Source organism: Molothrus ater, chromosome 6, assembly GCF_012460135.2.
Source record: "Molothrus ater isolate BHLD 08-10-18 breed brown headed cowbird chromosome 6, BPBGC_Mater_1.1, whole genome shotgun sequence".
NCBI lineage: Eukaryota > Metazoa > Chordata > Aves > Passeriformes > Icteridae > Molothrus > Molothrus ater.
Genome location: NC_050483.2, coordinates 32,401,127 through 32,413,988, shown reverse-complemented (window position 1 = coordinate 32,413,988; position 12,862 = coordinate 32,401,127). Strand labels below are relative to the sequence as shown.

General features: G+C 38.2%; 1 protein-coding gene across 2 annotated transcripts in view; it reads right to left on the bottom strand.

Annotated features, from left to right (window-relative positions):
• Positions 1–12,862, bottom strand: part of MEIS2 (Meis homeobox 2) — a 173,506-nt gene that overhangs the window by 121,092 nt on the left and 39,552 nt on the right. For both annotated transcript variants that reach the window (XM_054515133.1, XM_036384269.2), the window contains exon 8: positions 547–692. In XM_054515133.1, coding sequence (XP_054371108.1) covers positions 547–692 — 146 coding nt within the window. The remainder of the gene's footprint in view (positions 1–546; positions 693–12,862) is intronic.

The following is a 12,862-nucleotide window of genomic DNA, read 5'->3' as shown; positions in this document are numbered from 1 at the left end:
CACAAAAAAGTAACAATGGCAAGGTTGCAAGCTGCTGCTTTGACTTCTCTAACATCCACAGCAGTATGTCAGCACACGCACACAGAGCAGGGCTCTCTCTTTCACCACATACATACAAAGTTTGTGTAAAAAGAGGCCAGCAATAAAGAATCCAGAAGTCAGAGCTTTATATATGTTAAAGAATCCCCCTTTTGCTGTCTGTAGGAAGATTTTGAATAGTTCAAAGCCAAAAATGGTTACTTCGTATATAGATGGTGTTCCATGCTAAGGCGTTGTACTCTCTCTCTTTTTCTTTCCAAAGGATGTGTATATATATACATCTATAGAGATTAGATAGATAGATAGATAGATAGATAGATAGATTTCTTTCAGATTTGTCATGATTCCAAGACCTAAGGAAAAAATCTAATAAAAAAAAAAAAAGCAACAAATCCTGAGACCTAATAATGGGCAAAAAATTATGGGGATAATTGATTTCTAATAGTGATGAATAAACCTCATTAGGCACATGAATAGAAATTTATTTTGGTTTTGGTCACCACTTACTGTGAGATGCTGGAAAAGCCACGCTCTCATGATATTTGTTGCTACTTTGGGGAAAATGCCTCTTTTCTTCTGACGCTTTTTGTCCTTGTCTGGGTCATCATCATCTCCTGTACCAGGTGAGGCTACACTGTTGTCTAAACCATCACCTACAACAAAGACAAAAACAGGAAGGAGGAGATGTTTAATGAACCAAATACAGAAGCCAAAAAATACCATTAATTGCCAAGACACTACCACAGTTTGGGGGGTTTTTATTTGTTAGATCAGGCACATACTGTTTCTTATTATATAAGAATGCTGATGCAAATATGTAAAAATTAGAAAACCGTGTCTCTCCAAATACTAATTTTGTGTTTCACACATGCATATATCATTAATTCAATTATAATTGTGGGCTTGACATAGTGCAGTACCTCTTTTTCAATTATGGGATTCAATGTGAGAAAACCTGCCACAAGAAAACCCATTTACTGTAAATGCATCCCTACAACCATTCTGAATATGTACGTATAAGTAATCAAGTTAAATGTTCTGTAGTCTATATATTCGAGGCCCTCTGCAGAGGTGGCAGTAACCATGTCACTGTTCAGTGCACATAACACACTGTCAGATGAGCCCCTCCCAGTCACCATCACCTCCCAGCACACACACACACACGCACTCACAAACACGTACACCTAGTCTGACCCTGCGTATAGCATTTGCATGACATGAAAACTTCTACATCTCTGCATCAGTGGTTATAATCATTAAAATAAAAAGATGCACATCAAGGTAGAGCTCTCACTTAATCAGAACTTTCCATCAACATCCTTCTCTTCTGTGCTTTTCCCTGGCATTAATTGTGCATTAGCAAAAATCATTTACTTTTAACAGTCATAGTTATTTTTTCTTGCCCTCCAGCAAAAATGCCTTGAAAGCCTGCCTGGAGGGCATCTAAATTATGTATCTGAAAAACTCTTCTGGCAAGGCATTGCAGGACCCCTACTTTCTTAAAATTCATACGAGCACGTCTTCCTGTTTTTGGGAAGGCATCAATCAAGAGCAGCAATATATGCCATATTCCTACATTAATATTTGAACTAATAACTTTAAAAAAAGGAAAGAAACAAGATCCGACTTGTGGCATAATCAAATGCAAAATAAATGAAGAATACTGGGACAGCACTGAGACTTTATAGATTGCTGTGTTTTCCTTACACATCATTAGCCCGGAGCCACACGAAAGAGGAAAACAGAGAAGTGGAGAGTTTATGCTCCCTGCTGGTGTTTAAGAAGCCGAGGTCCTGGAAGGACATCTGGGAATTGTGCTGAGACGGTGGTTTTTGTAATTTAAGAATAGACATTCATTAGCAGTAAATGCCATAAATCCCATGCTAAGTAAAAACCTTGTCCAAGAAAGCCTAAAACAATAAACTCTGTGCTCAATGTAGCCTGAGCTAGACGCTCCATAGCTTCCTGAGGAATGCTATAGATTCATGAGCTAATTCCTATAGCCTCGTCTAGATCTGTAGTGCTACTAAACGAAATACATTGCTGCTACATACAGTCCATTTGCTTCAAAACTTGCATTTCAGCTCCATCTTCCCTTCCATGCCAGATCACCCTTCTTGTACTGCATCCCCTCTGAAAAACTGACCCTTTTGGACTGGAGAGACAGAAAAAGCCACAGCAAAGAGCTGGCAGATTAATTTTATTGACATTTCCATTTTCACTGCAATGTGATACCCTCCATCACATGGAAGAGATGACCCTCACTATTTACAGACTGACAGGCCACTTCATTACAACCACCCTGCCCCAAGGCAGAGCAGCTCCTTTCCATCTGCCCAAACACCAGAGCAAGACCCTGAAGTCGCTGCTGTGTTTCTCGTGCCTTTTTTTTTCCTCTTCTATTAACGATAGAGAAAGGAGAGTCAAATCACAGTAAGGTAGTTGAAGAGATTATGGAAGCTCTAAACACTGTAACCAACTGTTTGCTTTTGTAATATATCAGTTATTTAGAAAGCACTCCTTTCTGCTGCCTTCTTCCCCCCCATGTATTCCACCCTACCCCTCTCTCACAGACACGTGTGCACGCGCACACACACACGCACACACACTTTCCACTATGCCAAGGAACTGCTGCAAGGCAAATTCTCACAAACACTAATGGCTTCTGACTGCTCCTTGGCAACCCCAGCATTTTAACCTGGGTGGATATGCTCTCCAAAATACAGACACTGGAGCTATCTCATCAGCTGTTCATGTGACACAGATGGAGAGTGGCTATTAGGAGCCAGGCAATGGGCCTTGGGGATCTGAGGTGCTGTACTGTAGCCTCAGGCAATTTTGAAAAGCAGTACCCGGAGAAGGGGGGAAAAATCTCTACTGAAAGTGCAAGTTTGAAGTCAGTCAGTCTGTTTGTCTATCTGTCGTGCGGATAAAGATATCTTTGTCTCTTTATGTAAAAGTAATGTGTGTATGCACAGGATGTGTGGAGCTGTAAAACTTCTGCTCTGCACCATCCTTTCAAACCACAGAAACACCAGTTCACTCTCTCTATGGACAAATTCCTGTCTGTCTGCATATACTCTCCTATTTGTGAGCATCCTCAGCAGGAGTCTCCCACATGCTATATCAGTGTTTGGACTTTTTGATGAGGTTATTAATACCCTGGTTTGAAAAAGCTAATAGCAGCCCAAGAAAGAAAAGTTCAGTTAAAGCTCTCATTGCCTTCCCATCCTAATCAGCAGTTGAAATCATAAGAGTCAGTGCTTCCCTAATCTGTTCCATAACCTCACAAAAGAAAATTCAAATATTGTAACTCCAAATGATATCAGAAGAAAAATGCAGCCAGATTTGTTCCTACTGGTGTACGACAGGCCTGTTAATCTGTAATGTCATATTCTTTAATAGGACTACAACCACTCAGTTTAGTGGATGCAGGTTCTAGTGAGAAGAAATCATAGAAAAAGCCCATAACAGTCTTTTCCAAGATGGAATTATTTACTTCTGGTCCTAGCTTTCTTTATCCAAATAAATGTCAGTTGCTTTAAATGGAGAAAAGTACAATATCAAAAGTGAAATAAAATGAACAGATATGATAGTCACTTTATGGCAGACTGGATTAACCATATTTTTCACTACTGTATGAAGGAATCAAAATTTAAATAATTTAAATCATCATTACAAGAGATTCTGCTTATATGAACCATTCATATCCTGGCTTAGATGGTAATTTCTAAGAAGAATAGAGTAAAATCCAAAGTTCTATGGAAATGGCAATTATACAAGCATAGTTATCCCAATTTTCTAGAGGAGAAATTAAGGTTTGGATTTTGGTCCACTGTCTCTCTCTTTCACACAGAACCAAAAAAATTAAAGGTGATTTTCTCCTGCTTCCCATACTGTTCACTCATTTATCGTTGTGCAAAGAGTACGCATGATTGCAAAACCCTATCAGTGTTGCAGGAAGGTGGAGAATTCTTAAGTGGCACTCTCTTTGTGAGGTGTCAATGGCTAGGCCTGATTCGAGCCAGTAGAGACTTAGGCTTTTTACCCAGCTTGTTTAAGATTATAGCAATGCTATGTAATAGTCTCAATAACCCCTATAAAAGATGGAAAGAGTTTACAAGAAACCTTGCAAAGGGACCCACCTGGGGTTCCTTAAAGACCTTCTCTTCTAGGGGAAGAGTTTGCTGAGGACGCTGAAGACGCAAGTCTTCTTTACACAGTGGGAAATTGGGGCTTCCACACTGGCTCTGTACTCAGGCACTCTTAGTATGTGCTGAGGGTTTCGTTCCACAAGCTGAATTCCTTTGCATTGAAAGCAAAGGATATTACCTCTTCTTTAAAAAATATCAAATAAGCAGTCATGGCAGGGTTTCCTTTGCACCATAATTCCAGTTTGCTGCAAGCTGATTTCCTTGGACAGATAAGCTTGCAAAGCCCAGTGTTGACATAGCCAAGGACTCTTTGAGAAACAGAGACCAGTCCTATGTAAAGCCTGTCCAACCTTATTGTATCAATGAATTTTTCTTCATTAGTCTCCCACACTATCAGTATTATCTCAACCCTAGTCTTTGTGCTCTTCATAGAGTAAAAACCCAGCAACAGATGAAGCAAGTTTAGAAGTTGCCCATCTTGTCCTTTTACCGCGTGTGAACAGGATGAATAACAAATTCACAATCTATCAAAATGATAAGTGAAAAGGATGACCCAGTCAGGCCAAAGCACAGAAGCCTGGTAACAGTCCAGATTCAAATTCTAGAAATAGTTTCTATTACCATCATAGCCAGTAGAGCAGTTTAAAAAGTGATTTCTGGAAAAGTACATTTCAGAACTCAGTGTTTGAGCTTCTTCATCATCAGAGGCCCCTTACAGCTTTAAGGTTTGTCACACTAAAGCAAAAGAGAGAACAGCAGGAGTATCTAAACTCGGGGGAAGACAAGACACTTCGCCATTTTTCTAAAAATAGTGGATGCAATACGAAAAGCAAGTTAAAGTTTTTCTGTATAGGAAAGCTGCAGTGCACTATGCTGACCTTAAGTAAACTACTCTAATATTCCAGACTAATATTTTGATGGAGCGGAATATGTAGATATGTAGATATAAATGCAAAACAAAGAAGAAAATCTGCATGCAGCCGATATTCACAACTTGCAATTATTTGTTTGTACTTATAATGTGCCCATCTAGACACATAAATTATGTAAACCATTATTAATAGGGACATTCGGCTTAGTAATACAATCCATATCACCACTAGAGAAAAATCTTAAAAATCTGGTTAATTATCACTGTCAAAAAGCTGGAGAGAACTGTCTGAAGATGTTTTTGAAGATAAGATAGTCTGTACTTAAAGGAAGACTAACAGAGAGGGAAGGTCAGCTCCAGATTCAAAGACCCTTCAGGAGAATCCTTATCTTCATTCCATCCTGTTAAAATTATCAGGCTTTTAGCCTTACAGCTCCAGTAGATCACAGATCTTTGAATGGAGTCCTGGCTATGGATTGTTTTTTTTTCTTTCTCTTCCTCTTAATGATCCTTGTTCCATGAAGTTAAGTTTCCTCACACCACAGGAGGCAAGAGGCCATACTTATCTCCTGCATTTCTTGCCCAGGGAAACTAAGATAGGTTATGACTGGCAAGTGTGGGACTTTGAAAATCACAAACAGTTCAGGTGGGCAACCCAGCCTAGAGCTGGGCCGTCATTGGCACTGCTCTGCCAGTACCTGTGCTGGTTTTGCTAAATTACTTTACTCCAGGAGGAAAGGAGCCATCAGAAGCTGTTCAGGGGCCTTACAGGCACGCTGAGCCTGTGCTGACCTGCATGGTCACTTCTTCCTGGAATGGAGTGTCCTCAGGTGAGCTGCTGTAATCAGACCACTGCATTCTCTGCCCTGGTGTCTCTGAGACACCAAACATATGCTTCATGGTTCCCTGTTCTATGTTTCAGAGAGCATCTTGGACAGAAAGAAAGGTTGGACACTGGTGCACTAGAGAGAACAGGAGAAAATTTCAGACATATACCACTACCATCTCTCTAGAGGATGCCCTTCTAGAAGGAGACAAAGACCTGGCGTTGTCTCAAGCTCTTCTTTTGCTTTCCAGAATAAAACCCAGTAATTCCACTGGGCTGATAATGTAAAGATGACATGTATGAATTAATAATTATTGAAAATTCAAATAGGAAGAAAACTTAAGATGCTATCAGACCCCACATACAAAGCAATTCTATGTAATCTAATTACAACTTAGCATAGTTTGTCATTCAGGAGCAAGTCCCTATTGCCATCTGGCAATATGTGTTAAAGGCTTAAGGACTTGCATAGTATCTTGTATATAAAGTGTATTTACAAGAGGCAGAATGAAAACTGTTTATTTTCTGTTTCTGGATAGGCACCTGTCTAGAGTCACTAATATATCTTATTTGCAAAAAGAAATTCACTAATGTTTTATTATTTATTCAAAGTAGAATGATGCACATGTGAATGACATTTCAGCTCTTATTATAGCCATGCATGCTATAAAATCAGTGATCTAAGTATTTCAAAATTATTTTCAGAACTGTTAAGTTTCACATTTCCCCTTTTATTATTTTTCTGTCCAAAAATAAGAAAAAGACTGGCCTTTTTGTGTTCTTAATTGTCTGTGTTTAGATTTCATGTTTATTTGTAAAGTGAATTGAGAAATCTTAGAAATTCTGTCAAACGTCAAAAATGTATTTTTGTAGCTCATATAAGAGAAAATTAATAAACCACAGTTTAAATGTTAAGCTCCTTTATACAGCCAGGAGGTTCATGGTTTGTTCATTGCAATCCAACATTTTTTCTCATCAGGTGAAAAAAGTGTTCCAATGCAGACAAGGGGAACAACAGTAAAGCAAACTGCTAATTACTGATCTCTCTTACGTTCCTGCTGTGCTAAACTGTCCAGACATGTTGAAGTGAAATTTTTCTGTGATTTTCAAGTGACTAGTTCATGGCCCACTGCCGTGGAGTGCAGGAGAAGGGATGAAATGCGTTAGTTTACATGCAACATTTACTAACTGTGTGGGTTTTCCGACATTAAAGAGGGGACAGTGACCCATGCCACCTTTTTCACACTCAAAAGAGCACTGAAAAAACAGTCTTCATAGGCTTACCTCAGGCTTCCCTGGCCCTTAACACCCTCCCCCCAGGGTAGGAGCAGAAAGAGAAAAAAGAAGGGATTTTGTGCTCCTTTCTCTTCAACTTTTCAGGCGGTATAAGCAGCATTTAGCAAATTCAGCCTCCAAATGGCTCCAAATGCTCTGAGCTGCAGGGGCTCATCCTTTGTTAGCCTCCCTCTATTTACACAGGATTTACGCAGGCTCTCCACTGAAGAGACCACATGTTTCTGACAGAAAGCACTTCCATTCAACACTGCATCAGGCAACAGGATTGTAACCACTGCAGCTTCACGCTGACCTGAGATTAGGGATTTCAGCAACACTGAGATGGTAACAATCTGCTAACTAACGAAAATTATCCATGGAGAACTCTGCTGCATACTCCAGTTAAAACTACCACGGCCAGATAGATTAGGTTACTTAAGGGGCAATTAAGGACTAGCTACTGTCAAGAATATGCATGTCCATCTACAAATAACATACACACAGAGAAAAATATCAGCAGGGGGAAAAAACAAATTAAAAAAAAAATAGACTGCAGCTTGGATTAAAACAATTTCACCCACTGGTTGAAGACATAAAGTGTAAAAACAGACAGATGGACACATATGTAAATGTGGCTGCATTTGTTTCTCTGGAACTGGCAAGTTAGTAATAACAGTATAGTTTAATAATTTATTTTCCATGGTATTTTCACACTGGTTAACTGGGCAGTGGCAACACTTATGAAGAACTTCAGGAGCAGAATAATTCCTTCTATCTGATTGCTTCTGAGGCAAACAAACTGAACTAAGCAACCTCTCTTGCCTCTTCCTACAAGAACTCAGTACTGGAACCTGATATCTGTCTGGGGATTTTTAAAATTAATTTTTTAAAAACCAATTTGGCCAGTCCGGATTTCTGCACTGAGATTTTTTCCCCCAGATTTAGTATGTCATCAGGTTTTTCAAAATGGACTACACATACACAAACACAACAAATGTTGCTGGTTGGTGCTTGTGATTTTTGATTCAATAGCTTTTCATGGGGCAAAAGAAAATTGGATGGGAGCACAGGGCCAGAAAGGACCACACAGATCCAGCTTTTGATGAGTTTTATTTTGACATTTTAATTTGGCAAATTATTTTGCTTCTGCAGCGAAGGACAAAATAATTCACTTCCATAATAGTAACTCCTACATGTATCTGATAACCACTTAAAAAGTACTAGGTATATTCTAAAGTTCTCCATAGTATATCATAATAAAGCTCTTCTGGGCACTCAATGATTCATTTTTAGTGATCTCTCAAATGCCCTTACCCACAGTTAACACTCAGATTTTATTAAGGAAGAAAGCAGGGACAAATGTCCACTTAAGTCCCAGCTCTCAAATTCAACTCTGCTTGCGCTGCAGTACCTAAAGCTAAAGCTTTTTTAATGTTCTATTCACCTCCCCTGTGTGGCATTTCTGCTAACACAGAGTTCACAATCTTTCAGCCCCAAACACAGAAGGCTGCTATCTTCAAGACATCCGAGGAATGTGCCAGATACTATCATCTCCCCTGCAATACAAAGAACCAGAAAGAGGCAGAGACCAAAAGGAGACCGTGCTGATCAGGTTACTAAAGTCCAGAAAGTCTTTCCCAGAATGCTAAATGTTAATCTTTGAACCAGAAAATGTTATAATTAAGATCCTTGTAGTTGGAGGAAATGCTAGCTGTAGAAGTCAAAGGTACAGCCATTTGAAGTTGTACTTTTTTGCACGTTTATCCTAATCTCGCACCCCTCATGCTGGCACAACTCCCATTAAGTACTTTGTTCTATTCAAGCAAAATTATCATTAATGTCAGTGGCAGTTTTGCCTGAGTAAGAAATCTAAGACCAGATCCATGTCTTGGTCACAGAGAATTGCAAGCACTGCACAATTCCAGAGGAGATACACTCATTAAAACATGTGGTTTATGCTGATTTATGACATTCTTCTATTTAAAAGTGAAGCTTACATTGTACCTCATCAGGAAAGTGTTCAATAGACTGTTTTCTACATGGTTTTAACTTCAATTCCCACCCTCCCCACCTCAGTACAAGTTGGTAAGTGTACTCCCAGTTTTTGGTATCTAGGCTGAAGGAAAGCATTATTAAAATAGGTTTAGGAATTCTATATGCTTCAGTAATTACTCTGCAGTGTGAATGTAAATAGTTGTTATTCAGTTTAAATTTTTCATCCTACTAAACACTGTCACACAAAGTGTCCTTGTGCTGCAGTTTTAGTGGCATTCTTTTTAAGTCTTTTTTTAATATATTTTTAGAGAAGTATTTTTGGCATTCTCATAGTAATTCTGTTAAGAATACCAGCTGCAGACTGGCTACAGCTGAGGCAACAATAACAAGTCATTAAAGAAATCAGGAGACAAAAAAAATATTTTTCTTTTGCTGAAAGCACATCTCGTTAAGAGACTATTTTCCTTTTTTAGTTCTGGGATAATGTTTTTCATTTTCTCTATCAACTGTGTAAAAGTATACATTAAAGAGCTATATTTTGTTCTAAGTAGATTTTTTTATTTGTTATGCTGTTACTTTTATCATTAGAATAATATCAAATGTGGGCAAAATAGCTAAGTTCAATTAAAATTCTACCTGCAGTTGAAGTAATTAAGTTCAGTTGTACTTCAATATTTAACCTTTACTATTTTGCAGTTGCTTATATATAGCAGAATGTGAGAACTTAAAAGTAGATGATGACTAACATCCTGCACCATTCTTCATTAAATCATTAATGTAATTTCTTTAAGAGTAAAAATCATTGGTTTTTTTAAAAGGAAAATAGCAATCATAGCATCTCAATTTTCCTTAGAGTTGTTAAAAGTATATAAACTACTTTTTATTTTATTTTAATGTCTTGCACATCTTTAATGTCTTCCCCTTAGACCCTATGCTGTTTGTCAACAACTGCTTGTCCAGGAGACAGCCCCTAAAATGATGCCCACTAGTACAGCAAGAGTCCATGTACTGTCCACATTAGAAACCTCTTTTTTCAGAGCTGTTTAGTTATTAAGTAAGCAGTTGCTGAAATGTTACATATGGGTACACATGGAAAAGATTTTTTCATCATTAAAAAAAAAAGAACTAGAAAAGTAACAGACAGTTATTCCTGAGAGATACTAAGTTAAAAGCTCCAATTACTGAAAAGGACACTTGTTAGGCCACAAGTCCAAAATGCACATTTGTCTATTTTAAGATGTATTTAAAAAAAACAGAGGATGGCCAAATGCTTTAAAAAAAAAAAAAGATGTTTTAGTAGAAAGGTCTCAAAATGAACCATAAAAACTTTTTCTGATGATAAAATGTACACGAATGTGTGTTTTACATAAAACAAATGAAAGTACTGTCTTGATATGCATTCACAAACTCTTGAACAGCGTAAGAAGAGATGCTTGCTGTGAATGCATAGCTCAGAAAAAAATTTAAAAGTACAAAACAACTCCAAACTCGGCAAGTCTTACATACCATAAGAGCTCCAACACCTATGCACAGTAGGGTGGATTAACCCGCTGGGTGCTGCGGACATATATATGCACCTCCTCCTAAAGTGTTCATTTGGCTGGCAGTCTGGAAAATGCCAGAATGTGAAGGGTTACGTGGGAACACTGACAGTCTGCTCTTGCAGGTTTAACTTAAAGCCTGTACTTTAAATATAGGGTGTTATGTATTTGGAAAAACAACTAATACTCTTTATAAGTGATGTGCTACTTGGCGCTCAAATCAAAGGACTCAATCAAGTCTTGCTCCCACTAGTGAATCATCCAGATGACAACTGTGTGCTTTGGACCTGCCCGTCTTTATTTTTGTGGGTACTATTTTTCAGAAGTCTTTTCCTCCAGAAGCCTCATATACATAAACTGTAAGCCATCAACAACTCACGTGCTGTACATACTGGATGCTTAAAAGTGGTTACTGGAAAGACCTGAAATGTTTCTTTCCTTTGAAGTCCAGTAGATGGACAAAAAGAGCAAGCATAAGGGAGCTGAAGCTCATAGTTAGTCCCTGACAGATATCTTTATGATATCAGAAAGGCAGACAAGCAATTTTTTTTTCCATTGTATAATTTTACTGATTTTTTAATCCAGAGAATATGATTAAAAAGAAAGCAAAAAAGAAGGAATGGCTATGGCCACCTTTCTCTGTAGTCAAACTGTTCCAAAAGATGCTTTGGGCCGCTTTAAGTGATTGAAAGTGTATTGGCATACACATAATTCCATAGAAACAGGGGAAAAAGCTTTTGACAAAAGTTTCAATGAAGTGGATTTAGAAAATGAGGAAGCATAAAAATAGCAAAACCACAGGGTACTAAGTTGTTGTAACTCTATTTTTTAAAAAGTTCACAGCACAAAACTCAAAAGCACAGACACCCACTCTGAGACCTGATGCACTGCCTTTTTGCTCATAACCTGTAATTTCATTTCAAGTCTTTCACTGTTACAGAAAATATTACAAAACACAAATATGAAGTGTCTACAAAGTCTTCCTAGAACTAATTTGTGTCCATGAGCTCTTTTTAGGGAAGAGCCTCACAAGTTGGGGTCCAGAGAGCTTACATCACCCCACTTTCTACTTCAAAGGAGTTAGTGTTGCCTACATGTAGGGACCCCAAATGAAAAGCCTGGCAAGTTATGAGACTTCCCTTCCTTCAGGTTCAGATGGGTAAAATGGAGCTTCCCTCTGGACCTAGGTTCACCTAGCCAGTCAGCAAGCTGACCTGTCTGCCATAAGATCAAATATAAGCCCCACCAATCAAGTAGCAGTCCAGGCTAAATGTGCTGATGCAACAAATTTCCAGATCTTGATCACACTAGGCAGGGGAGTCATTCTTCTCAGTGATAAAGTCACTGAATGCACTCTTGAGGAGATAAAAAATTAAGAACTGGCTGACTTTGCACCATTTGAGTGAGTTATTCACCACTGACCCAGAACAACAGAATTGTCATGTTCTGACACCAGCTAGGAATGACTGTAGACATGGTCATCTCTGACTCCTTACTGCAAGTCTGTAAGGAGGAAACAGGAATCATTTCTGAGCTGGTTAGTGGCAACAATCCAGAAAGTACAGTATTTAAATACATTACGCATTAGAAGAAACTTCACACAGTCTCTCCATCTCTCTCTCCTTCTCCCCCTCTTCCTAAAAACTTGGTGAAATAATGCCAATGAAAGGCCAATATTATTAAAAAAAAAAAAAGTCCAAAAAACCAAACCAAACCAAAAATAACCCCACAAAACAAAACAAAATCCTACCAAATAGGATCTCAGCAATTAAGATTTGCCTCAAAGACATTAACCCCCTGCTTGCAATTTTATACTTAAGATATTTTTACCTGTGTTTTACTATGTCAGGTTTTAAAACTTAACAGAGATTTACACTGCACATAAGAATTGAGATAGCTAATAGCATTATCTAACACAAGGTATTCTATTCCCTTTTTCTGTTGCTGGCTCAGAAAGTTACCTTCAGTAAATTTTAAGCAAAATATTTTTTAACTTCTCAAATAAGCAAGGACACAGCTTTCAATGAAAACTGCTTTGAAAGTAATACGTGATATTGGTGGTGGCTCTTATATAAGTGAATATTATCTATTACTACTTTTAAATGCAAACATGCCACCACACTCCTGTGCTCATTTGAGCATTACATTTTTTCATGTCTGA